At 47.2% G+C, this 26,374-nt stretch overlaps 10 protein-coding genes across 10 annotated transcripts; 3 read left to right on the top strand and 7 right to left on the bottom strand.

Annotated features, from left to right (window-relative positions):
* Positions 1-126: 126 nt before the first annotated feature.
* On the bottom strand, positions 127-2,119 carry GGS22DRAFT_93754 (uncharacterized protein). The gene is made up of 6 exons (XM_047968473.1): positions 1,450-2,119; positions 1,260-1,373; positions 1,005-1,174; positions 632-925; positions 385-525; positions 127-318 (listed from the first exon to the last, which is right to left on the bottom strand). The coding sequence occupies exons 1-6, from the start codon at positions 2,048-2,050 to the stop codon at positions 247-249; spliced, it is 1,392 nt and encodes a 463-aa protein (XP_047821979.1). The 5' UTR covers positions 2,051-2,119; the 3' UTR covers positions 127-246.
* Positions 2,120-2,371: 252 nt separating this feature from the next.
* On the bottom strand, positions 2,372-5,795 carry GGS22DRAFT_155163 (uncharacterized protein). Its single transcript, XM_047960156.1, has 3 exons — positions 4,325-5,795; positions 3,333-4,261; positions 2,372-3,269 (listed from the first exon to the last, which is right to left on the bottom strand). Exons 1-3 carry the CDS (start codon positions 5,494-5,496, stop codon positions 2,866-2,868), a joined length of 2,505 nt encoding a protein of 834 aa, XP_047821978.1. The 5' UTR covers positions 5,497-5,795; the 3' UTR covers positions 2,372-2,865.
* On the bottom strand, positions 5,769-6,067 carry GGS22DRAFT_185522 (uncharacterized protein; the record flags this gene model as incomplete). Its single annotated transcript, XM_047964335.1, has 2 exons — positions 5,769-5,869; positions 5,983-6,067. The coding sequence occupies 2 exons, from the start codon at positions 6,065-6,067 to the stop codon at positions 5,769-5,771; spliced, it is 186 nt and encodes a 61-aa protein (XP_047821977.1).
* A 5,332-nt stretch (positions 6,068-11,399) lies between these two features.
* Positions 11,400-15,016, top strand: GGS22DRAFT_93671 (glycoside hydrolase family 55 protein). The gene is made up of 6 exons (XM_047968472.1): positions 11,400-12,090; positions 12,143-12,214; positions 12,268-12,344; positions 12,393-12,771; positions 12,832-14,325; positions 14,397-15,016. The coding sequence occupies exons 1-6, from the start codon at positions 12,012-12,014 to the stop codon at positions 14,594-14,596; spliced, it is 2,301 nt and encodes a 766-aa protein (XP_047821976.1). The 5' UTR covers positions 11,400-12,011; the 3' UTR covers positions 14,597-15,016.
* GGS22DRAFT_93665 (phytanoyl-CoA dioxygenase) lies at positions 14,827-16,112 on the bottom strand. The gene is made up of 2 exons (XM_047968471.1): positions 15,193-16,112; positions 14,827-15,008 (listed from the first exon to the last, which is right to left on the bottom strand). The coding sequence occupies exons 1-2, from the start codon at positions 15,946-15,948 to the stop codon at positions 14,883-14,885; spliced, it is 882 nt and encodes a 293-aa protein (XP_047821975.1). The 5' UTR covers positions 15,949-16,112; the 3' UTR covers positions 14,827-14,882.
* Positions 16,113-16,842: 730 nt separating this feature from the next.
* Positions 16,843-18,118, bottom strand: GGS22DRAFT_185519 (uncharacterized protein; the record flags this gene model as incomplete). Its single annotated transcript, XM_047964334.1, has 5 exons — positions 16,843-17,485; positions 17,537-17,657; positions 17,711-17,909; positions 17,971-18,010; positions 18,069-18,118. The coding sequence occupies 5 exons, from the start codon at positions 18,116-18,118 to the stop codon at positions 16,843-16,845; spliced, it is 1,053 nt and encodes a 350-aa protein (XP_047821974.1).
* Positions 18,119-19,040: 922 nt separating this feature from the next.
* GGS22DRAFT_93614 (uncharacterized protein) lies at positions 19,041-20,510 on the bottom strand. Its single transcript, XM_047968469.1, has 2 exons — positions 20,292-20,510; positions 19,041-20,155 (listed from the first exon to the last, which is right to left on the bottom strand). The coding sequence occupies exon 2, from the start codon at positions 19,976-19,978 to the stop codon at positions 19,199-19,201; it is 780 nt and encodes a 259-aa protein (XP_047821973.1). The 5' UTR covers positions 19,979-20,155; positions 20,292-20,510; the 3' UTR covers positions 19,041-19,198.
* Positions 20,511-20,817: 307 nt separating this feature from the next.
* On the top strand, positions 20,818-21,834 carry GGS22DRAFT_155154 (cytochrome b-c1 complex subunit 8). The gene is made up of 4 exons (XM_047960155.1): positions 20,818-21,072; positions 21,170-21,201; positions 21,279-21,459; positions 21,529-21,834. The coding sequence occupies exons 1-4, from the start codon at positions 21,017-21,019 to the stop codon at positions 21,578-21,580; spliced, it is 321 nt and encodes a 106-aa protein (XP_047821972.1). The 5' UTR covers positions 20,818-21,016; the 3' UTR covers positions 21,581-21,834.
* A 450-nt stretch (positions 21,835-22,284) lies between these two features.
* On the top strand, positions 22,285-24,296 carry GGS22DRAFT_93554 (S-adenosyl-L-methionine-dependent methyltransferase). Its single transcript, XM_047968468.1, has 6 exons — positions 22,285-22,832; positions 22,935-23,061; positions 23,109-23,232; positions 23,291-23,666; positions 23,783-23,861; positions 23,923-24,296. The coding sequence occupies exons 1-6, from the start codon at positions 22,650-22,652 to the stop codon at positions 24,234-24,236; spliced, it is 1,203 nt and encodes a 400-aa protein (XP_047821971.1). The 5' UTR covers positions 22,285-22,649; the 3' UTR covers positions 24,237-24,296.
* Positions 24,297-24,845: 549 nt separating this feature from the next.
* On the bottom strand, positions 24,846-25,890 carry GGS22DRAFT_155153 (uncharacterized protein). The gene is made up of 3 exons (XM_047960154.1): positions 25,439-25,890; positions 25,334-25,381; positions 24,846-25,277 (listed from the first exon to the last, which is right to left on the bottom strand). The coding sequence occupies exons 1-3, from the start codon at positions 25,661-25,663 to the stop codon at positions 25,254-25,256; spliced, it is 297 nt and encodes a 98-aa protein (XP_047821970.1). The 5' UTR covers positions 25,664-25,890; the 3' UTR covers positions 24,846-25,253.
* Between the last annotated feature and the right edge of the window lie 484 nt (positions 25,891-26,374).

Raw genomic sequence — 26,374 nt, 5'->3', positions numbered from 1 at the left:
TAGAGTGGGTATCATACGTAAAAGGAATTCTTAGGATATTCACTACGAACATGTAGTCTCGACTAGTTCTTTAAAAGATCCGAAGTCGAAGAATCTATCATATGCGCGACTAGTGTTATCGCGATCCTCTTACTCACCCACCAAATGAATAATAAAGCTATAATTACATACATCAAACTATCGAATCTTACCAAAAATTTCAACATCTCCCAAAGCTGCATGGGTTAGATCTCATCGTCCTCATCGTCACTCTCCTGCCTCGTCAGAGTCGCTATCGACATTAGGATCGGGCTTGACCACACTATTGAGGAACGAAACCTTCGCACATACACAAAGTCAGTTCAGCTCACATAAATAAGGTAAGAAAGCAGGCGCACTACTCACGAATTCAACCATAGCCGAAATAACGCGCATGATCTTCTCCTGCGCATCGTCCGTAGTAAAATCCGCCTCCTCGATCTCTGTGCCGATGGTGTAGTTCCTTAGCTTCAGGAGCTCGATGTCTCGGTGCTCCGGGTGGAAGCCCTGCCATAGTCAGCATGCCCTATCAACTCCTTCAAAGCCAAACCCTGGACCCTGAACTATAAAGGCATCACGACTAGGAAAGGGGAAATTGGGAGAGGGCCCATACCTTCGGTTTCTTCTTCAGCGCATTCTCCTGGTTCTTCGCCGCAAACGCGGCCAGCACGGACTTCTCGTTGGCTTTGGCCTCAGGCAGGAACGTCTTCCGGAACGTAGGGTTCATCAGGACGCGACGGATGCGATGCGGGCGTTCGTCGACGCTCGCGCGCAGTAGGGCGAGGGCTTCCGCGTCCGGATGCCAGATCCCGCCGCCGATTATGCAGCGCCCGGGCTCGGCGTGCACGTAGTAGCACGCGTACGGTCCCTTCCTGCCTGTTCGCGACCACGCGGCTGAGTAGTGGGGCTGTTTGTAAAGGAGCAGCTGGTTAGGACTTGTTCTCTTTCGTGATATGTAACCTATGTTAGGGAGAGAGGCAACTTACTTTATACGGTGTCTGATCTTTGCTAAATCGGACGTCGCGGTAGATACGGAAGACTACGTCCTTGATGGGGAGTTCTGGAATGGTGTCGTCGGCCTCGATGATCTTCTCCGTGAGAGTCTCGACGAACGACTCCCAGTCTTTCAGGGACCTCCTATATTCTTTATCGTTTGCTAAAAAAAACAGTAATATCGAGTTAGAATTAAATAGAGAATGTATAAGTCACGAAGGCTAAGGGAGGAGTAAAAAGCCATATACCTTTTAGCCACTTCCTATTATTATTGGCCTTCAGATCTTTCAGGAAGAGAAATGTATTTTTATGAAGCCGTTCGTCCTCATAATCAACCCCATCTAGATCCCTCAATTTCACGGCTGCGACACTCTAAGTTAGTATCTTCTACACGGATCACATACGCCGAGATAATTAATTTGATAAGGACATGCTCACCAGGAATAAAGGTAATCAAATTCTCCTCCTCATCATCGTCGTCATCGTCATCATCATCATCCTCCTCGGCATCAGATTCTTCAGACTTAGTTTTCGCTTTCGCCTTAGCCACAGCTTTACCCTGAGCCTTCGGCCTCCCCCTCCCCTTAGCCGCACCCGCATCTGAGACCCGGGGTTTCGCAGCAGACTTCTTCGCGGTAGCTTTAGTCGGAGTCGGGGTCTTAGCCGGTCTCCCGCGGCCGCGTTTCTGTGCCACCGGTGGTAGCGACCCTTCGCTTTCCGAATTATCATCATCAGATTCTTCTTTATCCTCAACATAGCCGTCCCCATCATCACCGCTATCAATCTCAGACTCGCTCTTCTCGTCTTCATATAACAGTTCGTCATCATCCGACGCAGCCTTTTTACCCCTCTTCGGCGTCGCCTGCGTCTTCGCCGCCTTGCGCGGTGGCATCACCGTGCTCAACTCATCGCTACCGTCGTCGTCGGCGGCCTCGAAATACGTGCTCTTCTTCCCGCTCAAGCCGATGCGACCGGATCTGCGGCGCGAGGTCTGTGGAATAGAAGCAGCTTCGGCGGCGGTACGCTTTTTAGGAGGCATTGTTGTAAACAATTTCCAGAATTCAGTTTACTTTATATATATATAATATATTGGTTCTTTAGATGGAATTTGAGACGAGGAAGAAAGACGTCGATCTGAGACGATTGATGACGCGTTGAGATGGATCGGATCGCGGGGAATACACGCTATCACGTGACTGCCTACCTGCCTCTTTCCGACTTGAATTATTCAGCACAGTTCTCGAACCTATCTCTTGAAACCCGATGAGAAAGAACGCTGGTTAGTTCTTGAGGAAGGGCATTGACAAAGCAGATCAGGTACACATCAAGTACGTCATCACAAACAAAAAGAAACGCAGTTGTCTCGTATTCTTTTTTCTTTTCTATTTTAGCTTGATCTTAATTGTTGCTAAGAAGTGGTACACTACATGTTTGGATATTCGAAGAAATCTTCGACCGTAACAGTGTTGTGACTTTCTTGCGTCTTTCGCGTTTCAGCAAAATATTTAATTTCTCGACATGCTGATTATCGGAACAATTTGTTCCTTCTATCCACCCAAAATAGGTTAAGATAGGTCATTGTTGAGCCTTTTAACACTATACTTACTAATAGCTATAGTAATGCTTATGTTGATCAGGCTTTTCATGCTAAGCTAAGCACCAAGATCCATCCACATCATATTCTAATAAATAGCACAACCATCCTTTATGTTGCGAAGTATTTGGTCGGAGGGCTGACTGAAAGACTACGTACCCATCAACGACAAGGTCAATATTGATGCGTGATCGGGTAAGTCCGGAGCGTCCCTGAGGCACGCTCATACGTCGGTTATGGTAGAATTCTCCCGGATTGAATCAGCCAAGCCCTGAATTGGGCACCATACGGCCTAATGGTGTTCTATCGCGCGGTTTCTCCAACAGGTCTGCGTACCCCTCCAATCCGGCCCCGATTACTTTAACAATGTCGAAAATGTGCGATCCCTTAAATGTCTCAGCCCACAGACGGATTACCGCCACAGCAAGCTGACGCAATTTTGTACCATCATTAGCGGCTATGTCCATATTCGACGGCCCGTGCCCTGGACCTCCCCCGGAAAGCGACGGATCGATAGGCACTGCGAACTCTGTTTCGTCAAGCATATGGCGTAGCATCTCGAGGAGGTTTCTTTCGTCAACTTCGGGTGGAGCACCTGTCGATCCCGTCGAGGAAAGCGTCATTAACCACTTCGATAGAAGTATAGCGCATTCTAGATTACACACTATGCCAAAGTTAGATGATATATCCCTTCTCAGGTCTCACTCGGTATTCTGTAGCCACTTACATGAGTGCTGCATACTCCACTCCGACGACTTCCTTCTCGCTACGTAGTTAACGCCCACCTTTACGAGCATAGACAGCGCGTGTATGGCCTGGAACACTGCTCGGTTAAGACGGACACTACGAAGGAGATATGGCGCGTCATGGAATGATTGGGCGATTTGACTCGCGTCTCTTGTTTCGAGAGTCCTACTCGGGCTCAAATCGGTATATAAACGGATCGAAGCCAGTCGCCAGAGTGCTGTCGAATTATAAGCAACAGGGCCTCCGTGGAACACGTCCGAACCGTTCTGCTGGGAGCCCTCTGTCACACGCGCCTGGTGTTGCTCGAAACTCATCTGCCAGATTCGTAGGGCCTGGAAGCAATCTTCCACATCATCTTGGCGAAGCCCGCCGAAGATGGACACCGAGTTGAATGATGTCTGCTTCAGGAGGAAAATGTGTTGTAATATGGCATGGATTAGGATGTAATTACCCAGAGACGACATGTATGCCGGAGGCCCTTGCGAGGTTCGACTGAATAATCTCGAAAATGCGTCTTGGAGAGATATATCCATACTTGGGAAAGATTGACGTGCTTCTTGCCATTGCCAAGCTGTTTCCGCTCTCCAGAGTTTCGCAGAGTGTGGAAGTATAAGGCTAAGTTCTGACGTAAGCAATAGAGGCGGCATATTGTAAGCGATGCTAGAGAGGTTGAAGAAGCAATATGTAATGAGCTTGGTGCGGTTTGCTCCTTCTATTCGGACCCATGCTTCCCAGTCCGCCGTTTGTGTGGACTCAGATAAGAATCCTTCTTCGCGCACTAGAAGGGCTAGAAGACTCTGTAACGACAAGGCTTCGCGAAGGATGGCTTTAGCACCCCAGAGGCCAACGGCAAAGAGTAGTAAGAGAGCCTGTATGGTTTCCATTCGGGATTGAGGTGTGTTAGGTGAACTTTTAAAGAGTTAGCGAACCATTAGAGGAGACGAAAGTTAGCCTGTGGCTAGGTTTGCTTACTATGGTTCCCGATGCGTGTCTTGGGTCATTGGGCGCTCTTGTTGGACGGAACTGAACGAATGGCGGAAACCGTGACTCGGGGACGGCCGTGTAGAGTGTGGGCTATATGCAGCTGGCGTAGGTAGCAAACCATGGATCTCATGACTATGGCGGCGTCGAATTTGCTCGAGTGCCACCGCTTTTGCGGCGTACCATAGTGCATTTGATCGATGGCTTTCAAACCTATATTGGGCACCTACTGCTAGAATAGCCAACAATAGTTCCGGTGCCAACTCGGCGGCCGTGATGGTCGGTAAATGTAGGATCGGTAGGTGTTCGTGGAAACCGCTTACGTACCCTTCTAGGAAACGAGTGAGAGTGTGTCGAGAGGGGAATACAAAATCGTTAGGTAGTACTGATGAAAACTCGTCTAGTCGGTTTTTAATGACTGTGTGGTCCATCGCCGAGACTCTCATAGGCTGCGCTCTTGCCGACTCGTCATGCGTCCTGTTCCCACTTTCTGACGGGTCCCTCGGATCAGGTGCTAACGACGGGAAACGAGAGGGAAACTGTGACGATGGTTTTGACAGCACGCCTCGGTGGATATCTGCAAGATGGCGTGGCCAGATACTCATACCCTGATCCGCTTCGAAGCCTTGTGGTAGAAAGTGAGACGAAGTCGCAAATTCGTCCAAGAAGAGGTTGTAATCGTCAAAGGCAGGCGGTGCTGCTGGATTAGGTAGTCCCACAGACATTGGAACTGGCTCGGGCTCACGTCCACGATCGGCGTATGGCATACTCTCGTCGTAGGACTTGATGCGTGTTAGCCCACCCCCTGACTGACTCAACTCTGGCATCATCGGTTGCATCGAATTAACCTCGTTTGCGGAGGCTATCTGGGTCGCAGCATCAGATAAGAGGTCAAGATTGCAAGCTGCGGCTCTAGCAGAATGACGAGGGTCAGGAGCAAGCGGAGGAACAACTACGGATGAGGACATAGAGTCCGAGTGATAATGCTGCGGGTGAGCCCGAGGCACACCCATCATTTCGGTATCGACATGACTGTCTGTGGAGAGCCGCGGTTGGGCAGCGCCAGCCGTGGATGGCTTCCGTGGCCGGTTGCCATCCTTATTAGACCCTTCATTGAGGTGGACGAGTTTCTCGTGACGGACGAGGAGATCCCTGATGTCCATATAAGCATATTCACAGGGAAGCGTGGGAGATGGTGGGAATCGGGGGTCACTGGTTATGGATTATAGAGAGGGGGGAAATGCGTTAGGGCCATATGTGTGATGTGTGATATGTGCAGCGAGCATCTGAGGGGGGGAAACGGGGGTGATTTAGCGCGGACAAAAGACGGTGACTGGTTGGACAACTGGTGGGTAAGGCGAAGTCGACCACCATACACAGCCCATAAAATCTCCGTTAGGTGTAAAATAAGATAAGTAATGATTAAAAATTTTGACTAACCGACGTCCAAAAGTCTTCCCACAGCGAAGCCATGCGCAGGAGAAAGGCTTCTCTTTAGTATGAGTTCTCTCATGGCGTTGAACGTGCTCCACGCGTCTAATTACGATATTGCCGTGTAAGCAAGTAAATTACCAACGGAAGTAGACAGAAGCGCGAGGAGATAAACAGAGTATGGTCGTCTTACCTAAAACGCTTGTCGCAGAACTTACATGGTAAGGTCTTAGGCTTCTGCTGCCGGCCCTCCACGTTCTCCTCGGCAGTACCAGTGACGCCAGAGCCCTCTATGGACGGCATGGCCTGCATTTGGGGTTAGGGTAAGTGAATAAGTGAATAACAATTAGTATAAGGTAAGTTCCCTGTACAAAATATGGGTGTAGTGCAGAAGAAGTCACGCAGCACCCGGAAGTGGGGGGTTAGGCTAGAAGGGGGTTGAAAGTCCAGGGCCAGGAAGTTATGCCGGAAAGAGGAATGAACGTCTTGCGGGGTGGACTATTGATGGATGAATTCATGGACGTGATGTTATGTATGTAGTATCAATCGACTTCAAGTATACTCGGTAGGTACGTGGCGCGGGCTTCCACTACATTTGTCCTCGTTATCTTCCCCCAAGAGATCGGCCACCCGCCAATTTGGCGAGCAACGTCGTGATCAACAGAGACGGTAACCTGAGAAGGATCAGAGAGTTTGATAGTAGGAACCAAACCAATAGGGCTGAGGTAACCCGTCGACGGTTGGTGGCAGGCGAGGCTGTGACTTGATACGTTTCTCGCGGAGATCGAAAACGAACCCCAAGTAATTAACCGGTACAAAGAGGGCTTTTACTGGTTGGTTTATTGGTCGCCGACGTTGACGCGGAGAAGATGGGAGTAAAAGGAGGAGAGAGTGTGGAGATGTAGGAGAAGGCTAACAATATCGTACTGTGAGACTTTACATGTAAGAAATTAGACAGTTTCTTTTCTTAAACGTTTGGAAGATAGAGACGTAGGTATGTCTCAAATATAATTGAAGACGTTAGATGAGATATTAAAAGAATTGGGCTAGTTAATTCCTTATATCTAAGAAGGGGTTGGAAGAGATGACAAGACGATGAGATTGATGATAGATTTGGTTGAATTCGGGGTTGAGCTAAATTGTAGGGATATTTTAGGTGAGGAGTGAGGAGGAGTAAAGAGGAGGGGAGGAGAAAGATGCGGAGATGGGGAAATCGCAAAGTTAGGTTAGGTTAGGTTAGTATGGGTTTATGGGATTTCTTAGGTACATGTAGTAAAAAAAACAGCAGTTACGAGCCGGTGTGGTGGGTGAAACCCGAACCTGAAAGAAACATAAAAAGTGGCAACCGACTTGGAAACTCTGGGACTTTGCACTCGCGACCTGCCTTGCTTGCTTTCCTTCCTAATGTCGAATTTGTTGAATTGATCAACTAACTACCTACCTACCTAGATACTTATTAGGTGTGTAAGTAAACAACTACTCTCATCCTCCATGTGGTGTCTTCGCATCCAATGTTATCCATCCATCCATCTATCCAATGCCGTGTTAGGAGTTTGTAAAGCTATTGGGGGATGGATGACCTTGGTGCTGTACGCTGTACGATGCAAAGAAGGTTACCTAATCTTATTTTCTAGTACCTAGTAGCCTAGGTCATAGGTACCTCTTACTCCTCATTTTTCATACGAAGCGAGATACATATTACTTACCGGTAGTACCGAGGCGTACCTTGAAAGAATGATCTGCAACGTTTTAATGGTTAGAAGAAGCAATACATGTATGTATGCTGTATGCTGTATGTATGTCAGTATTACAACCCGCGGGTCGACAAATACCTAGGTTAGGTAGAGGATATTGGGAGTAGCACTGAATTCTTGAGGTGCATTCCCCGCCCCCAGACATAAACAAGCATCCATGAAATACCAGCCCGTAGAGATGGGTCCTTGTCAAAATCCCCATACTTCTTCGTAGCGCCCCCCTTCGGTACCATCTCCGCATTGGAGAAACTGACTTTACATATGTGGGAAAATGTGGGGGGCGGGGGGAACCAATCAGACATGGTCACATAAATGATGCTTCTAGGTACTTATGTGGTTAGGTTACAATATTGTACTTTAATAGTTGTAGGATATATTCGGTAAAGACTTTAAGAATTATGAGGTTCCAAGGTGGCTTCTATAGTTGAAGAGGATGTTAAAACTACCTATATAGGTACACATATGAATTTTCTAGGTTTTGGTAGATATTAAGAAGACCAAGGCTACAATTATTATGTCGTATCTACCTGTGAAAAGTAAGACCACCTAAATGCTAGCAAAAACACTAAAAGTTATAGCTTCGTTGTGATTGGTGGGATTAAAAGGAAGTGTCTGGTAGACGAGACGAAAAGAATAAAGCGGAAAAGAACACATAAGAGAAAAACGAAACCTTGCAAAATACCCACTATCATCGTCAAGCTTCATGCTGCTGCGAGACCTTTATTGCGACCTTTTCGAATAACGAGGCCATGCTTCACGTGTTCCCGGCTGGAATAGCTAGAAAAAGGTAAGAAGGTAAGTATTGGGAGTGGTAGCATGGTAATACACCTCCAAGCCCAAAGCGCCCACCACTGGCACTCAAATCAGGTCTAAGGGGTCGTGGTATTCGGATAGCGTGATCTCTCCTAGATGAAGAACTAGTTGCGGTAATGATCAGCAAAGATACACCTAACTACAGGTGTGCTTTGCCGGCGGGCTAGGCAAAGAGGGGAAGATTGATGATGATGGCTGGCAGATAGGTACAGGTAAGTATGAATCTAACGGGCACTAGACGGTCAAGGTGGTGGATCTATGGAAGGGATTCGGGTCAGCTCTTTGCTCTTATGCAGCAGCATGTAAGAAAACAAGGTGACAAGGTTTTCTCCATACTTACCGTGACCTACATTTATATATCTCCAAGGTACCTAGGTAGCATGTGCACATGTCACGGCTGTTTTTAATGTTGAGAACACCCGTGGACGTACCTAGTCTGCATGTATGTATGGCCGAGAGAAAACTTACCTAGTACATAACTCCGAACATCTGATTAGTTGCCTGGCTGGTACCTTTTAGCGTCATCTATTATGATCTGAATATGCGGAAAAAAGTAATATGAGATTAGAGTGCAAGATATTGGGACTTCTCTAAGTTCACTTCACCTAGAACTCGGCATTCTGAGCTGCACTGCTCTTGAAGGGGAGCAAATTACCCGAACATGTGGAGTTGAAGAATTGGGGAACTGGGGAACGAGGTTGAAATTTTTTGGGTGATGCGGAGTACCGTAGGTACCTTCCATACTAGCCTGTGTGTAGCAGGGAATGCACGGGGTGCAGTCGCTAAACTAAAATAAAATAGTTTGAGCACGGACTGGATCTTACCTGCTCCAAATATTGATTGGGACTAGACTGAAATTGGCCAAAGGATACGGTATTCACATTTGGAACTTACTTCCCTACTACTTCCTGCCTGGACGTAAATATTAGGTAACTTACCTAAGATATTATCAATGGCTTTCAAACTTTTCTTCAATTTCTCCAGTTTACAAATGTAATATATCCGCTCTCCCGGTGGACGATGGACGGTCAAGTTCCGGATACTCCATACAAAAGGGTACCTCTTTTCAGATACCGTGACAACCACCATTTAGCGAACCCCGGATTTCATCAATATCCTGTAGCCAAGAATCGTAGCGCCAAGGTCCCACCGCAGCAATTATCATCAACGGGATCAGAGATGGTGGGCCTCAACGAGTTATCCTTGGACGGATAATCACAGAGATCCAATCTTCAATTTGAATGGTGAAGAATTTCGAACTACTACCGCGGGGAAAGTCCCATACGTAACTGAAGCTATCACCATCGTCAATGGCTGAGACATTGCCACCACCTCTTTCGTATCTTGGCAGTATTAAACTGGGTGGACAAGAAGACCCATGACGAGATCTCATGATACCATCGCGACGTCTCTATAGGCGGATTTAAAAAAGACGAAGAGGTTGCGATACCAGAGATGCAATGTCCCAGCCCTATAGCGTAGAAAGAGGCTTCACCTTTTGATCTGATGGGTTAGGTAGACATTCGAAGCGGAGCAAAATAGTAGAGGGGGACGTCGGCAGATGAACTTGGACAAGCGGGTAATTCAAGCCTTATCGCCAAGGCCCAAAGCTCCTATCATGAACGGAAATGAAGCTTCATTCAAGCTTCTAGAAGAGGGGAAGAGCTTCGTTTGCTGCGACTCATTCTCCTCGTAGAAACGGCGTACGGATGATCGACTCGCATGGGTTAGGGTAACGGGGTCGGGATATGGTAGAAAGGTCAAGAATAAAACCAGCTCTTATTTGATCCGAAGACGGTCTTGCAATTCAGGCGAGTCCGAGGTTAGACTGCGCTTGCGCACGAAGTGCGTCGAGACAGGTTGGCATACGCAACCATGCTGCCATGTTGGGCGCATCGGAAGGGACAAATGCCAGCTTATTCTGAATCATTGCTTACCTGCGGCATGTCCGTCTGCCTTTATGTCTTTCTACGGACTTGGTTGACTCGGTTTTCGTGCGAGAAGCAAGCGGATCCGATTGCTTTCTTTAAAAAGCTCTGGAACAGTGCCACGCGTCGGGGATAGGTGTCTTGATATCTTTCTTCGCATTGAAGTATAGACGAGCCTAAATCGATAAAGGAATAATTAAGGGGGGGAGGATTCGAGCAAGGATAACATAGATAGATCGGATGGAACAAAACTTGAACAGTGCATAACTTACAGTATAGATCTCTCCCGATTACTGTAGCCTATCAGGTAACTTGCCCACCACTGCAAGTCATGCTTTGAAACAACTCCAAGGATGGCCAGGTCTGCCAGGACTTCTAGGATGGCTATGGATGGCTAAGGATGGAACCTGGAAAAAACCCCCGAACTCCCCCAGATTTGACCGATTCACCACCTTCCATTTATTTAGATTGATCGAGACCCAATCGGGCCGGCCCCTGGATTCTATCAGTGGGTCAGTTAAAGCCATTCAAGCCAGTCAGGCGGGCTTCGGACTTGTAGGGGCTTGATTGCATCGTGGCTTTGTGGTCCTCTCAGCGCCTATGGATCTTCGCCACTTGAGATTAGATGAAAAGGCTTAGCGCCAGGGGCAGCAATGCAACGCATCATCAACTTTAAACTCTACGGAATGGAAAGCTACTGAATGGTTGGTCAGAAAATAGTGATTACTCGTCCGAGTCGGGCTTCGATTTTAGGCGTTTTTTAGGCGTCAAGCTTCATTAAGCTACCAAGACAGCACAACCACTCTATGGCGCGCTATATAACGTTCGATAATGTTTCAGGGCCCAGAGAGGCGGAACTTCCATAGCGCAAAGCCGCGTCAGATGGTCCTCCGTCCCCTGTCTCGATCAAATCCCCATCAGCTTTCCGCGGATGACTTACATGTGGCTTGAGTGTCTCGCGGCTCCAACATCACATGCGTGAAACAACCACCTCTATTTGGAACACTTTAGCTAATTTAGGATGGCCATGGCATCCAATCTCCTCTCAAGTTCATTTACCTACCTATCACATCTCGGGTGGTACCTGGCGACGATTCCATTTCGAGTAGGAGGCTACCAAGCCGCGGCGCAGCCGACCTCTGAGATGATGTAGTCTTCAGTGCTGCTGCAATGAAAGGATGACCCTCGATGCACTCGACCCCACACTACTACCGGCTTAGATGGAGTCTGTTCACTAGCTGGAAAACCAACCGCAGCTAGTTTCGCGTGTTTGTAACCTCTGAAACTTGCTTACAATGCTACTTCGCTGGATCGTTTCCTCCAACTCCAGGAATGCAGTGTCTTGGTAAAGTTCAACATGTACTCGACAGACCTTACGTGAATGGCTAGGTCTCCTAATGGTCAACCACCCCGTATGCTAGCTCCCGTGCTCGGTCTGGGCAATCAATTCCAGTTCACTGGTTCAACATGGGCCTATTCCAAAGGTCAGGGATCTGATATGGCTCTTGACCTTTCTTGTCTCTCGGTTGCCACAATCCTGCAATACATCTCCAGTGCTCCAGCCGCTTATAGTGCACGTTACCTCGCCGCGCCAATGCCAACTATATGGATGACATGGGCAGCTGTGGTGCTCCGCGCCTTGTGACGACACCCAACCCTGTCAGCCTTTAGATATAAGTGCCTTGTCTCTCCGTCCCAACTCGGATTCTCTAAGCATCTTGTTGACTGTGTCTTCACCACTTAGATTTCAAAATGCGGTTCCAGACGTTCCTAACGGGTGTAATCACCCTCGCCTTGAGTGTAAATGCATACTGGCTTGAAGACGTAAAGCGTAAGGTTGACCTGAGAAAATCTTAAGGAGCTACTAGCTAACTCCGCGTTAGACCAAGGTGTTGCACCTTTCGGTGGTGATGGATATACGGTTTTCCGTAACGTGAAGGACTTCGGTGCTAAAGGTTGGCAATCTTGAGCCACGACTTAGACGAGCTACGATACTAATGTTTGGTAGGTGATGGAACAACAGATGATACTGCTGCTATCACTAAGGCCATGAACACACCTGACAATAGGTGCTTACAAGGATGCGTAAGTTATACTTGGACTAAATCATGATACTCTATTAACAACCTTTAGGCCTCCTCCACTACTAAGCCAGCAGTTGTCTACTTCCCATCAGGAACCTACTTAATCTCGTCATCTATTGTCCCTCCTTACTTTACGCAGATGGTCGGCGACCCGACCAACCGCCCTGTATTAAAAGCCACCAGCAACTTCCAGGGTTTTGGTTTGATTGACGGCAACCCGTACTACACCGAGAACTTGAACTGGATATCGACGAATGTATTCTATCGCCAAGTACGAAACTTTGTCATCGATACCACTGGTATCGCACCAGGCACCCCAGCAACCGGCATGCACTGGCCGACTTCCCAGGCGACCAGTCTTATCAATGTCGAGTTCAACATGCCGACCGACCCAAGCGTCGTCCACGTCGGTTTATTCATTGAGAGCGGTTAGTATCACATAAAATATCTGAAATGACTTATTTATACTAACCTTGGAACCTATATAGGATCTGGTGGTTTCATGAGTGACTTGACCTTTAACGGTGGTGCTACAGGAGCATCTATGGGTAACCAGCAATACACTATGAGAAACATTACCTTCAACAACGCTCAGACTGCCATCATTCAACTTTGGAACTGGGGATGGACTTATATTGGACTGAACATCAACAACTGCCAGAAGGGTATTAACATTACCGCTACCGGCGACTCTGGGCTCAACGTCGGCTCCCTCACGGTTATCGACAGCACATTCAAGGATACCCCTGTCGGTATCACGACCGCGTGGCAGACCGGGTCTAAGCCTGCAACCGCAGCAAGCATGATCATCGAGAACTTGAACCTCCAGAACGTCCCTGTCGCAGTTGAGGGTCCTGGTAGTTCGACATTACTTGCAGGTGGCACGAAGACGATTACCGGATGGGGACAGGGTCACCAGTACACTCCCAATGGACCAAACACATTCCAAGGAGATATTACCCCTAACGACCGACCTTCGGCTCTTCAGGCCGACAGCGTGTTTTACTCCCGATCAAAACCTCAATATGAGAGCCTTACTGTGTCTGATATCGTGAGCGCTCGAACCTCTGGTGCCAAGGGTGACTCCACAACCGATGATACCGCAGCACTTCAATCTGCCATCAACAGCGCTGCTTCCGGCGGAAAGGTTCTCTTCCTCGACTTCGGTATCTACAAAGTCACCGACACTCTGATCATTCCAGACGGCGCGAAGATTGTCGGAGAAGGCTATCCCATCATCGTAGCAAGTGGTGCCAAGTTTGGCGACATGAGCAACCCGAAGCCTCTATTGCAGGTCGGAGCTAAGTCAGGCGATGCTGGTCAAGTAGAGTTTTCGGACTTTGTCGTCGGATCTCAAGGAGCAGCGCCCGGTGCTACTCTTATCGAGTGGAACCTGGCCTCCAAGGCCGATACTCCTAGCGGAATGTGGGATGTCCATGCTCGTGTTGGTGGATTCCAGGGCTCGGACTTCCAGGTTGCCCAGTGCCTGAAGCAACCCGGGTCTAGCACTGTGAACACAAACTGCATCGGAGCTTACATGCTGATGCACGTTACACCATCGGCAAGTAACTTGTACATGGAGAACACATGGTTATGGACAGCCGACCACGATATTGAGGATTCCAACAACACCCAGATCACCGTTTACGCTGGCAGGGGTCTTTACATCGAGTCAACCGTCGGTAACTTCTGGCTTGTCGGAACCGCCGTCGAACACAACAATCTTTACAACTACCAATTCGCCAACACGAAGAACATCTTCGCCAGCATGCTCCAGACAGAGACGCCGTACTACCAACCCACGCCCGATGCCACCGTACCTTTCCCCGTAGTTGCAGCTCTCAAGGACCCCGATTTCAAGACCTCTTGCTCTGGTGTTTCAGGAAACTGCGCCAACGCATGGGGTTTACGAATTATCGACTCCACAGACATTTACATCTACGGAGCCGGTCACTACTCGTTCTTCAATAACTACAGTACTAGTAAGTCCTTGCCTCACCCGCCTCTTCCTTCGTTTTATAATTAGACCAACGCTAACAACTTACCTTCCTAGCTTGCTCCACGGTAGAGGCTGGTGAAAACTGCCAATCCCGAATCGTCTCGCTCGAAGGCTCGACATCCAATGTCAACATTTACGCCCTCAATACGATCGGCTCGCTAAGCATGATCGATAAAGACGGCACGAGCTTGGCGAAGTGGCAAGACAACCAGAACGTCTTCCCATCGAATGTCATGCTGTTCAGGACAGGTTAGGACCCGTCTGAACGCTTATATATGTCGGCAGGAACGTCGTTTTTACATGGTTATCTGGGTTATGGGAGAATCGAGGCTAGGTCTTCGGGGCATATCATGGGACTTGCATATTTTTCGCTGTATATCCTTTCGCTTTTTGCGTAAATACCTATTCTTTCATGTATATAGTAGGTGAAATTTTGGACTAGGTAGTAGGTAGGCTCGAATCGAATTTAGCGTTTTGAACAATTTTCGAAAATATTTCGCCTTTTCTCTCTCCCTCTACACGTGGTGTCCGAAATCTCCATCAACCTTCCAGCGAATATCCCACCTCGCCGCTCTCGCGCCCCAATTTCACCAACCGCGCGCGCATTCCTTCGGCCCTGTCCCTGTGCCTTTCAGGCAATCCACTGAAATCGCATCCATCCACCCACTGCAATTTCCAAAGTCAGCAGATCTTTCCTAGTTCAAGAAGGTGTCGTGAAAATGAAGAAGCGGCGTTAAGACGGGCGAAGATTCCCAGTTCGCGGGATCGTCATTCGTCGCTGAAAAAAAGCAATGAAACGAAGCGTGAAATGAAATGAGTGAAAAAAAAGGAAATTTTCTCAAACACTCACACTCCCAACGGCATGCTGCAGGACATTCCTGGCCCTCAGTCTGCCCCCCGCCACATGTCCAACCGAGCCATGCAAGCTCATGCGTTCACGCGTCCCGTCATAAACACCTCGATGCAAGATATTATTATTATAGAACACCACATCCCCCGCATCCAACCTCACCACCAACTTCCCCGGCATATCCACCTCAAACGGCCCCGCCGTCCTCTCCGCCTCCGTCCTCGCTCTTCCATGCGACCCAGGAACCACAACCAAACTCTCATCCCCATCACACAGCGCCAAATTCCACTGCGCATGCCACGCCGGCTTGCCCAGTCTCCGCACCTCCTCCTCCGCGCTCGCGGAGTCGGGGATATCGTCGCGGTGCCAACGTAACTCGTACCCCCTCCCATCCGACGGGCGGATCAGCAGATTATACAGCTCCATCACCAGCTCGTCGTCACCGCACGGCCCCAACAACTCCTTCGCCACATCCAGGATCTCGTCGCTGAAGTAACTCGCGGTGAAGACATCGGAGTCAGGGAGAGATGGGTTGAGGAGATGCTGCACCCCCCAGATCCCGACCCCGGGACTCCAGGTCCATGGCGGGAACTGCTTCCCTACCGTGCGCACGTGCGGCCAGGATCCGGCTGTTGCGAGGGCGGTTGTGCGGGTTGCGGCGCTGCGGAGTTGGGTTAGGTGGGAGGGGGGGAGGAGGGAGCGGATTATGACGAAGCCGTCTTTGTCGAGCTGGGAGCGGAGCGTTGAGGTGGGCATCTTGCGGGCAGGCGAGGGGGTTTGGGTTTGGGGTTCCGGGCTAGTGGATGGGGGACTCGTGGCTTTGGGGGTTACTTGGCTCTCTGGGTAGGTAAGTGTGACCTCCGGTAATTACGTGCGTAACGTCGCCTTGCGCGGGGATAATGGATGTGCCTGATTCAAACCTTACGCGGACTCCGGTATGTACTAGGTAGGTTGGAGGTACCTCATATGCCCCCGTGGATGGACTGGTGATGTTTCCGGGATTTGGAGGTTGACCGAGATTTGAGGTTGTGATACCTACTAGGCAGTTAGGTATTGTCTGGTGATGGGATGGTGGTAGGTAGAATTAAGCAGCTGCTAAGTTATGTGACAGGCGTCTTAGCGCGACGTCGTCGATCTTTCCCTTGATAAATACTAGGTAAGTTCCAAGTTGTCTGGTGATAGGAGATAGAGGTGGTGGAGGTAGTGGAGGTGATCGGTGATCTCATTGCGCTGCGGGGTTGCCCGCGGTACCGCGCGAATGATACAACGTTGCGCGCGATCGGTACGATTCTAGGTACCTCCTCAGTGGGGCATTGGATGAATAGGGGTACTGTAGGTAGCTGGGTAGGTACCTGTCAAAGAACTGAGTGCACCTAGTCTCAGGGTGTATCATGAGAATAATGACTTTTTCTCTATGATTTATCTATGGTATCATACATGATTATACTACCTAAATCATATTATATACCAATTTTCAGCAATATATGAAAGCTTGAAAGTCTGAATCCATCAACCAGAAGACTTGGTAGAATTCGAAACGCAACCTTGAATCGATCCCCTACGCCGTCGCTCATGAAGATTGAAACAAATATACCGCCGCCTTTTGGGTATTACGCCATCGGAAATAAGACATGGATATCAAATCACATCCTACATACCCATTCCCGAGTCTTTCATATGTTGCGCTCGCGATTCGCCTTTGACGTACTCGCTTAGTCGCATTTCGTTAGATTCGTCGCCGTGTCCGTCCATGAACTGTCCCCTGGACTGACCGGGCGAGTACCGTGGTTGTGGTTGCATGCCAGGTTGAAGTCGGGATCGATATCCATCAGTCACCATCGCCTCCGCGGAGTGATCTATCATTAATCCTCCCATAGACGTGTCCAGCATGCCGGGAGTGGTAGTCATAAATGATCTGCGGAGATGCGTGGTGGGTGATATAGGTGATACTTGGCAGATAGGTGATGTTGTCGCGGAAACAGGCGAGACTGGGAGCGGCTGTGACTGCGCCTGTTCACGGAACGTCTGGGTTCTATGACCGTCTTCGGAAGGCCTCAATACTCGGGTCTGTAACGATGTACCGGACCTTGAAGGTGGCGTAAGTACCCCTTCTCTAGACGGCTCCGCGTTTTCCAAGTCCCTGCTAATGTTGGGGCTAAGTATTTTAGATCTGATGTGGCCGAGCTGATAGACATCATTCGCCGAAGTGAATAGGGAATCATCTTGGCCATGGCTCCAGCGCTTCTCAAATATTCGCAGGACCCCAAGAGTTATCGTTAACGTGTAAGTGAACCTGCCAATATTAGTAGGAACACGCGCGAAGGGCTAGGTACAGATATCGTACATTAACGCCGCGATGATAAAATAAAAACTCCGCTCTAGACCGCAATATTTGTCAAGGTCCCCTTTTATATCACCATCACCAAAGCCCTTAGGCGGGTTCTTATTAGCATCATCCGTTTCCGCTATTTCAAAGTAAGTATTATGGCATGGACGAAGAGGACTGTTGGGTAATTACTTTCACTCCGAGTTAATCCATAGCAGTTAGTTGGAAGTCCTGCATGAGCTAGCACAGTCACGACCGCGATCATTACTCCGTTGAAAACCACGTCGCCAGCGATAAAGGCCATGATCCATGGGCTGCTAGATCTCCTCTGTGGTGCCCCAGAATGCTGAAAGAGCAATACAATGCTCGAATAGATGAGCGCGATGCAGACCTGAAAGTCTTCAAGTTAATAGACTGATTGGAAGTTGATTCGACGGACGATTATCACGAACCATCATTTCTAGACAAATCATCCCAGTCGTAGGACTGAGGCTATTGGCGTTGACGTGAACCAAAATAAACCCATTCATCGTAGCGGTTGAAAGCGTACCCACTGCTTGTAACAGCCTGGCAAATAGAAGACATCTCGATAAGCTCCATCTTGTCGACGCCCACTTTGATAGTTCCATTCTATGGAGAACTAGTGGCTACTTCGCTGGTTGTTCGCTCGGTCGGTATGATCCGAAGACGCCAGTAATTCTCCCGTGGGAATGGAGGATGCGAACCAAAGATATGTTTCAAGATGAAAGAAACATCAATATGAGTAAAGAACGTCTCGTGGATATTTTTGGCCTCGGTAATCGGAATGAGGCTATGCCTCGCTATGACTGCAACCCGCACTGTAGGTACCTATGCAGCCAGCCAATATTGCGGTAGGCTAGCTGATCATCGTCGGCACGTCAGAGCTATTTAAGGAATCGCTTGCTAACAGATTTACTGCTTCAGTGGCAACAGCCAATGCAAAGGTCATTGGTCTTGGCGCGCGCTCGCCAACAACACCAATCGTGAATAGTAGACACAATGGAATCTTCTAAGTTACCTAGGGCTGTCATATTTACAATTGTTTTGAAACACTTCAACGATGGAAGAATCACAGAAATGTTGGAATTTGGCAGGCTGACAGGTGAGGCCGAGGTTGGATTAGTGACAAAATCATAGACCTACACATGCATGCACTGCCTCGGAGGTCCACTCAACGCAACCCAAAGGGGGCAAAGAACAACTCGAATGAGAAAAAATGAGGCGCAGAATGATTTAAGACCAGTCAAGATAAGAACGACTGCTCAGTGCTCACTTGTTTCCATTGGTGTCTATCCCGTTGCCGTCTTTCACATCCAATCGAGGAGGGCAACACAGCAGCTTTAATATGTTGTGCATTCGGCGTGGCGAGACTAACAACTTGGAACGTTGAATGCTCGTCATCGTTGGGAGGCGTTCAACAGTGGATAGGTAGTAATATGGCGTCACTTTCGTGATATGTGTATGGACGAAGGTTGGAGGTTGGTGCGAGATGTATGTGCCTAGGCAGGTAGGCTGGTAGGTAAAGAAGTGCACAATGGGCGCGGACCATCGCCTCTAGCCATTGGATACGATCCGGGGAGATTTGAAGAGTCTCTCGGGGAAAGTACTAGTCTAGGTAACTAGTGATAGGTAGACTTAGCCGCAGTGCACCCTATCTGCCTATGTGCACTTCTCATCAGGCCAACGCAATGTGAAACAAGTGACAGTCTTTCGAACTTCTTCATCGCCCGGGTCATTCTCGAACATAGCCTTGTCCATCTTCTCTTCCAAGATTTTCTCAACTATGAATCCCTTCTCCCGTGCGATATCAAAGAAGGCTAGGTCCTTGTGCTGCAACCACGGGCGGTAACTCGTGAAGCATACAAAGGCAGTGCTCGTCTTCTTTCGGCTCATCGTGGCTTCGATGGAAGAGATCATATTTCTATGCTCTGAATGCCTAAATAGTAGGTCGGCCAAGATAAGGACGTCAAACTTGTCGCTCTTGGTAGACTCGAGATGCGCGAGTAGATGAGTCGGATCAGCCCCCCACACGTGCCCATCGGCAACTATTGGTGAGTTCTCGGCATCACCGTCTATAGCCGGTATGAGGTCGCACCCAAGAATGTTTTTCTTCATATTCGCAACCAAATCCGGATCGGGAAAGTCCGTGACTACGACTTTTTCGGCCCCCAAGATAGCACATACGATGCTGGGAAGACCGGCACCGGCTCCGAGCTCAAGGACGGTCCGGTCTTTGACCTCGGATACATGTGTCTCGAAGTACTTAGAGATGATGCGACTACCGTTCCATAGATGATGAGCTTCTAAAGGGCTGTGCCCCACCAGATGAAGCGTGATGGTTTTTCCAGATTGTGTCGTGTAGACCTGGAAGGTCGGTGGCGGCGACGGGGGATAATAATCATCCGGTTCTTGAAAGAACCCTGCCGTTTCGGGTTCCATCGAGTTGGATTAGCTGATAAGAATTCTTGGTGAATTAGAAGTTTTTGTTGAAGATTTTGGCGCTACGAAAATACTTCGTCTCTTCCTCAAAATTCAATACAGATACCCACATAGTGCGTACTTACGCACAGACACGGTATTAAACACTGTATTATTTCATAGCTCATCCATTAGTACCTAGGTAACTTGTAAGCCACTGTTCTACAGACATATCCACGGAATAATTATGGAGGGGAAGGACGGACGATAGCTTCCTCAACAAGAAGCGCAATGCCACCCGCAGATGGCGCGGAGATAAGAAGAAGAGACATACATGCATTAAGTTTCTGCGGAGTTTCTGCAAGTGATTCAATGAATTGGTCCGTCAGCGTCTTAGAGCAGAGTCCATTCGCTTAGCCAGTTCCCGTGCTTAGGTACAAGAGGGTTGTGCTTCGCCACTAGAGCGCTGCGCCGTGCCGCAACATGCTCAGCCAGAGAAAGCTGTGGTCGCATTACATAGTGTTTTAGATAGAGTTAGGTTAGACGTCTCCTGATTGTTAGGCCAGTCGATAAATGTAACTGGGGACTCCTCGTCGACCAGATCCATGGAAGAAACAAGCCAGAAAACGACAGGAAGGTTAAGCGAAGGTAACTGTCCGCCAGGAATAGGATCAAAAGACAAGCAGCCTCAATCTGCCTAGGTACTAAGTAGGTATGTACTAAGAAGGGATGAACTTACCCATGGAACAAAGAGACCTGTATACGCCGTAAGCAAGCTCGGCTGGGTTTCCGGAAATCCAACCAGTCATATTTTATCCAATCCAAATAAGACCCCCGGATTTGCCGGGTCTGGTTCAGTCCTCCCCGCAATGTAAGCAGTTTACATCCATCCTACCTTGTGGTGTTCGGATCGATGCGTTAATCCGCTATCCCGTCATAGGCAGACAACTTCATTCATAGTTCATGAGAAAGCTAGATCTATGAATTTTATTTGGTTCACTTCTGTACCCCTAGTAGGTAGCTTTTAGCTGAATAGAGTCCGATCAACTGAATCACAAGATGCGTCCATCGCAGATTCTTCGAAGCGACGAAATCCCTATTGGAAAATATGGCCAGTAAGTAGAAAGAGACTGATATCAGTCTTCACTATACCATATTCTACGTTATATCAACGAGGAACCGCTTCTGCGCCGTAGTCTTACAGTTGGGTAGTTATCTGAACAAGGATACTTGGGGCCACCTTGGTAAGTTAGATAGTGACCTATATCTTGAGTTGTCTAAGTAGGTAGTCTTCCGTCACCTAACATGTCTTACCCCGCAGGTTGTATTCTGCCACAGAAAGGAATAAACACCTATCAGCTTAGCCCAAACCGCCAGAACATTCTCGCCGGAGCCGCTAATGATGCCGTATTCAACACCTGGCGTCGATTCAGCAAGCAAGTTCTATATTGGGCCCCGCCACTCTTAGCTGCCTATTATGCCATGGACTGGGCTATGAAGCGGTATGTTAACGTCAAAAAAGAACTAAATTGGCTTCAAAGATTTAATATTAATAATATAACTACATATAGTAACGAATATCTCAATAGTAAGGCCGGAAGAGCTGAAACTAAGGGAAACTGAAGCGGACCACTACACGTATATATACCTAAATAGATAATAACCTGGAAGGTATATAATAGCTTTGGACAAGCTTTTTCAAGATGAATCTAACAGGGAAAACAAGGCTAACAAGCTACCTATTCTGCCTAATCAACAGATACCTAGTTAACTACGAGACGCTTTACTAGGTTAAGAAGACTTTTGTATCAGAAACAGTCTATAAGTGGCGCTGTATAAACTTGCAACCTTTGAATAGGTATACGGTCATGTGCGTGTCTAGATACCTTCATGTTATCATCACTAATGATGTAGGGAGGATACCTAGGTAGGTAGGTAAGGAGATTGGTATGTGCATATTTAGGTACTGAGTAACTGAGTTTAATCTAGATGTAACTATACTTGACTTACCTAGGTACTAGGTAGGTAAGAACCTTGTAAGACACCTAACCCTCGTAAAACCAAGAACTGTGTACCAATTAAATATTATAAAGGTATAAGTGCCGGAGTAAATTCTGATTTGGTTCTCTATACGTCCAGTACGTTGATCATTTCTCCCTTGAAGTATATCACACATTAATAAGCTACGGCACAGCTTACAATGTCTTTCAACGCCATGTCGGTTAACTTGTCTTGCATTATGTATGTAACCCCTCCATTGAATGATATCTTACATGAGGCGCTACAGTGTAACCAAAACTAATCAGATAACATATTGGAATCAAGTTGTCTGATGTCGTGACCCGGATCTTCCGGAGGATAAGAAGTTAAGGAGATTCTCCGTCTACCTACTAGGTCATCATCCGTTGAACGATCACGACCGACCACGGTCGATATGCGGATTTAGTGCCGCTTGTAAAGATAGTCTGGGTCTAGATGCCCCGTGACCTAGGTCCTTTTGCCAAAAACGCGTCAGTGGTAACGGGAATTGAACGGCTGGAAAGAGATGAGACTCTTTGCGCGACTGTCCCAGATCCCTGTCCTACAAATCTATATTTAAGACGTTCTGTACTCTAGGTGTTATGGTAGACCTGTCTCTATATTTACTATCTTCTAAATTGATGTAAAATCTTATATTACATCACTAATCACTATGGCTTTAAAGTCGATTAATGCCTTAGCTTTGGCAGAACAGCTGGAGAACTTAGTCGAGGATATCAACAGAAACTCCATCTCGTTGAAGGATGAGGACCGGCATAGGTTGTGTGAGGCAGCTAGAAAGTTGAACTGGGCACTAGAAGCACCGGGTGATACTGTTCATAGGGTTATATACTCGGTAAGACCTGTTACGATATAAAACTCAAAGTTTCCAAGTGTCAAGTACCTCTTAGGTATCCATCCATACGCACCTACTAATAACATGATATTTATCTTACAGCCATTCCAACTTCCCCTAGCCACTGTCGGCGTCGAGACACGAATCTTCGAAGTTTTATCAGGGATTGACGGAACTACTACCAACGTAGAATTGGCGAAGAAAGTCAATGTCGACCCTGCTATGCTCAGTATGTTTTATCTAAATGATGCATTTCACTCAACTCACATAAATCAGAAAGATTACTACGGTATTATCAATCTTTCGGGTTTATATCCCAACCAAGCGACGATGCTTACGGGGCCAACAATATGACAAAGGCCATGGCATCGCTAGGAGCGCGTGCTGCTTGTCCGGTTCAGTGCGTACATATTAGCGTCATTAACGTCATTTGAACATCTGATTAACACAACAGGTAGCTTGGAAAAGTTTGTTTCCATATACAACGCACTTCCAGAATTCCTCAAGAAGAAAGGGTATTCCAACAACGCGGACATAAACAATTGTCCCTTGAACCTTTTGCATCCAGATGAGACCTTCTGGTCGTGGCTTGGGAAAGACCTTCCACAGAGAGAGCGCTTTACTATATGGACTCAATGCTTTAGATATGATCTACCTACGATTTTCGACGCGTTTGATATCAAGGAAGAGATAGCACAGGACTCATCCGATTCGACCATCCTATTTGTTGATGTTGCCGGAGCCTCGGGTCACCAGTGTATCGCACTCAAGAAAAGGTATCCCGAACTCTCTGGTCGAATTATCCTTCAAGATAGGCCAGAAGTCATCCAACAGGTACGAATGCCGCCCCTTTAAGTTTACCCCTTTTTTCGTCATCTGTGGCATAACTCCCCGATATTTTCAAATACAATTCGATTAGCAATACTTTCGGTTATCTGATACTTCGCTAGGTAAAATCAAGTCCACTGCCTGGATTCGAAGGTATCGAGGCGGAACCCCACGACATCTTCAAGCCGCAACCTATCAAAGGTAAGTTACCCAATCCTGGTAGGTACTAATGTATCTACCTAAGTAATAACACATATAATAGGTGCTCGGGCATACTATTTGCGTGCTATCCTCCATAATTGGCCCGACGACAAATGTATCGAGATCCTAAAAAATCTCAAAGCTGGTATGACAAAGGAGTCCAAAATCTTGATTGATGACATGGTGCTTCCAGAACGCGGTGCGCACTGGAGAGCTACTCAGTTCGACTTCATCATGTACTCTTACTTTGGTGCGATGGAACGATCGTATGCCCAATGGGAGGCGCTTCTTGAAAAAGCAGGACTGAAGATCTTGAAGTTATTGGAATACACAAAGCAGCTCAATGAGGCTGTCATCGTGGCTGTTCCTACTTAGTGAACCGCGCCAAAGGCAAACTCATGGCTCAGGGCTCGTTCTTCCTATCCACTCAACAGATAATAAGAGTTAGGTACCTACCTATGTAATCAATAATTGATGCCAAGACACCTTATGTGTCTATGAGGTGTATTTCCCTTCAACATTCCACAATTGTTTAGAACACGTCCTCTGATGCGAGAGGCACCACGTGGCTAGCCTCCAACCAGCCCCGAGCTTCCATGGATACCTACTAAACACTAAGTCTACTTGCCACCACACTGGTACAATGTGTTCCAACCATAAGGTTCGCATTATAGGGGAAGGGCAGATAAATAAATATTTATGCCTTGGGCTATTAAAGGGTGTCACCGCCCCCTTTCTATGTTGCGCAGGGCGACACAAAATATTGCCAGGTAGCCTGTCGATCATCGATATTTCAATCTGTTCGAGTCGAGGCTGTATGCGTGTCAGTTCAAGATAAATAATTTGTGCAACTTTAAGTTAAGTCGAAGGTGTGTTTGCCAGAGTAGAAACTCACCATCTCAGTTTACCTACTTAGGTGCCGGAAATCTATGAATATTCATTATCGTTATCTTCTTATGACCAACAAACATATTATCCACGCACCTTTATTCAGTACATTACTTATGTCCTGGGACAGCAAATGCGTCTCTGGATCTGTATTAGGTACTAGTCCTCCTGAGCGGAATGCGATTTAAATTCGACTGTTACTCTTCGTAGAGCATTAGATTTTATCTCCATAAATTGACGCGTACCTAATACCTTAAAACTTATCATTAGATATGAATCACCAACTGAAGAGCGATCAAGAAGAGTAGGGTTGAAAAGTGCATACTATATTAGGTAGATTGGAGAATTTTCTCAAGTTTCCATTGTACAACCCATAGATAACTATTCAAAGTTCGCTGAATATTACAGTATTCCTAAATGGTATTCTCACGATTATTGCCCATCGATAGCCTAGATAAAACTGAAATCATAGGAACTCCTTGATATGAATGCCCTTCTTGTAGCTCAATGACACATTATGAGCTCGTCCTAGCTTGTTAGCCAAAACAATTTCTTTTGTCTTTGTGGATTCTAGAAAATCGTACCTTGGTGAGCTTTGTTGGAGCGGATATCGAATAGTTGTCGTTTCTAAGCTTTGTAGAATGTTAGGTAGTGATATTGACACCAGCGCATGCGATTCGTGATGTTACCTTCACTGTATATTGACCAGTTTCAAACTTTGACCGTAAAACCTGAGCGAGTTTCGTTGGGTTAACGAGAAACCCCGGAATTTTGTATTCTATCGGATGTGTTGCGGCGTAGTCATCCTCCATCGGCGCAGCTCCATGGAATTCGTTGATGTTTTCGGATTTTGACATGATATCAACTTGGGATGATGAACACATATGGAATTTAAGAAGAGATGTGAATAACATATGAACTTTGGGTAGAAGTAGGTATGGGAAGTAATCTGATTTAAATAGGTCAGTTCTTTTCTTCTCGTGTAATCACATAGATCATGTTATAGAAAGGACGGTTATATATTGGATTAAGACTACGCCACGAGGCTAAAAGCTTAGTATGTGCTTAATCTTCCAAGAAAAGAAATCGTTTAGGGTTATTCACTTTAAACGAGATACTCTTTGCCCCTTTTTTCTTTTTTGGTAGTGAACTCCGCTTTGTATATGTACTACCGCAGATAGCCATGAGAAAACGTCCCAGATACTGACCGGGGTTCAAGTAATCCGTCCGGATTCATTTATCGTACGTAGTAATATTTGACCGGAATGCACAAGACATGCAAGGAAAGTACTAATCGGCGGCGGACCTCCAATTTGCCAACACATTTGTGTAACACACCCCACTTCTCCGCTTCATCTGCTACAATACTTCCTTTGTACACTACCTAGATATTTCATAACTTTATTAAGAACATCCATTCAAGGCTTTTTATCCTTGCATGTATTAGGCATACTTCTAGGGTTAGGGTTAAGGTTGAGGTTGAGGTTTAGGTTAAGGCTAAGGTAGGGAATGTGAATTGGTATTTCTTGCATTTCCTGTATTTACTTAACTCCGAAGGTATGTCATGCATGCATAGGTACCTACCTACTAGGTAGGTAGGTAAGAATCCAATCTGACTGTATTTC

The sequence above is a fragment of the Annulohypoxylon maeteangense genome (assembly GCF_022496945.1).
Source record: "Annulohypoxylon maeteangense strain CBS 123835 unplaced genomic scaffold GGS22scaffold_3, whole genome shotgun sequence".
Lineage (NCBI taxonomy): Eukaryota > Fungi > Ascomycota > Sordariomycetes > Xylariales > Hypoxylaceae > Annulohypoxylon > Annulohypoxylon maeteangense.
This window is presented reverse-complemented; position numbering and strand designations above follow the sequence as displayed.

What these genes read in the sequence shown, in the direction of transcription:
- GGS22DRAFT_93554 (XM_047968468.1), top strand. Translation starts at nt 22,650, where the DNA reads ATGGCTTTAAAGTCGATTAATGCCTTAGCTTTGGCAGAACAGCTGGAG. An exon ending in TGTCGACCCTGCTATGCTCA is followed by an intron (nt 23,062 to 23,108) that starts GTATGTTTTATC and finishes CACATAAATCAG; the next exon opens with AAAGATTACTACGGTATTAT. An exon ending in CGTGCTGCTTGTCCGGTTCA is followed by an intron (nt 23,233 to 23,290) that starts GTGCGTACATAT and finishes CACAACAGGTAG; the next exon opens with CTTGGAAAAGTTTGTTTCCA.
- GGS22DRAFT_155154 (XM_047960155.1), top strand. Translation starts at nt 21,017, where the DNA reads ATGCGTCCATCGCAGATTCTTCGAAGCGACGAAATCCCTATTGGAAAA. An exon ending in CCTATTGGAAAATATGGCCA is followed by an intron (nt 21,073 to 21,169) that starts GTAAGTAGAAAG and finishes ACAGTTGGGTAG; the next exon opens with TTATCTGAACAAGGATACTT. An exon ending in ATGGACTGGGCTATGAAGCG is followed by an intron (nt 21,460 to 21,528) that starts GTATGTTAACGT and finishes AACTACATATAG; the next exon opens with TAACGAATATCTCAATAGTA.
- GGS22DRAFT_93754 (XM_047968473.1), bottom strand. Translation starts at nt 2,050, where the DNA reads ATGCCTCCTAAAAAGCGTACCGCCGCCGAAGCTGCTTCTATTCCACAG. An exon ending in TTTGATTACCTTTATTCCTG is followed by an intron (nt 1,374 to 1,449) that starts GTGAGCATGTCC and finishes AGAGTGTCGCAG; the next exon opens with CCGTGAAATTGAGGGATCTA. An exon ending in TAATAGGAAGTGGCTAAAAG is followed by an intron (nt 1,175 to 1,259) that starts GTATATGGCTTT and finishes TGTTTTTTTTAG; the next exon opens with CAAACGATAAAGAATATAGG.
- GGS22DRAFT_155153 (XM_047960154.1), bottom strand. Translation starts at nt 25,663, where the DNA reads ATGTTATTCACATCTCTTCTTAAATTCCATATGTGTTCATCATCCCAA. An exon ending in CTGGTCAATATACAGTGAAG is followed by an intron (nt 25,382 to 25,438) that starts GTAACATCACGA and finishes CATTCTACAAAG; the next exon opens with CTTAGAAACGACAACTATTC. An exon ending in CTCCAACAAAGCTCACCAAG is followed by an intron (nt 25,278 to 25,333) that starts GTACGATTTTCT and finishes CTAACAAGCTAG; the next exon opens with GACGAGCTCATAATGTGTCA.
- GGS22DRAFT_93665 (XM_047968471.1), bottom strand. Translation starts at nt 15,948, where the DNA reads ATGCCCACCTCAACGCTCCGCTCCCAGCTCGACAAAGACGGCTTCGTC. An exon ending in TGCAGCATGCCGTTGGGAGT is followed by an intron (nt 15,009 to 15,192) that starts GTGAGTGTTTGA and finishes TGGAAATTGCAG; the next exon opens with TGGGTGGATGGATGCGATTT.
- GGS22DRAFT_155163 (XM_047960156.1), bottom strand. Translation starts at nt 5,496, where the DNA reads ATGGACATCAGGGATCTCCTCGTCCGTCACGAGAAACTCGTCCACCTC. An exon ending in GACACGCATCGGGAACCATA is followed by an intron (nt 4,262 to 4,324) that starts GTAAGCAAACCT and finishes ACTCTTTAAAAG; the next exon opens with TTCACCTAACACACCTCAAT. An exon ending in GTGGAGTATGCAGCACTCAT is followed by an intron (nt 3,270 to 3,332) that starts GTAAGTGGCTAC and finishes ACTTTGGCATAG; the next exon opens with TGTGTAATCTAGAATGCGCT.
- GGS22DRAFT_93671 (XM_047968472.1), top strand. Translation starts at nt 12,012, where the DNA reads ATGCGGTTCCAGACGTTCCTAACGGGTGTAATCACCCTCGCCTTGAGT. An exon ending in GAAGGACTTCGGTGCTAAAG is followed by an intron (nt 12,215 to 12,267) that starts GTTGGCAATCTT and finishes AATGTTTGGTAG; the next exon opens with GTGATGGAACAACAGATGAT. An exon ending in CGGTTTATTCATTGAGAGCG is followed by an intron (nt 12,772 to 12,831) that starts GTTAGTATCACA and finishes GAACCTATATAG; the next exon opens with GATCTGGTGGTTTCATGAGT.
- GGS22DRAFT_93614 (XM_047968469.1), bottom strand. Translation starts at nt 19,978, where the DNA reads ATGGAACCCGAAACGGCAGGGTTCTTTCAAGAACCGGATGATTATTAT.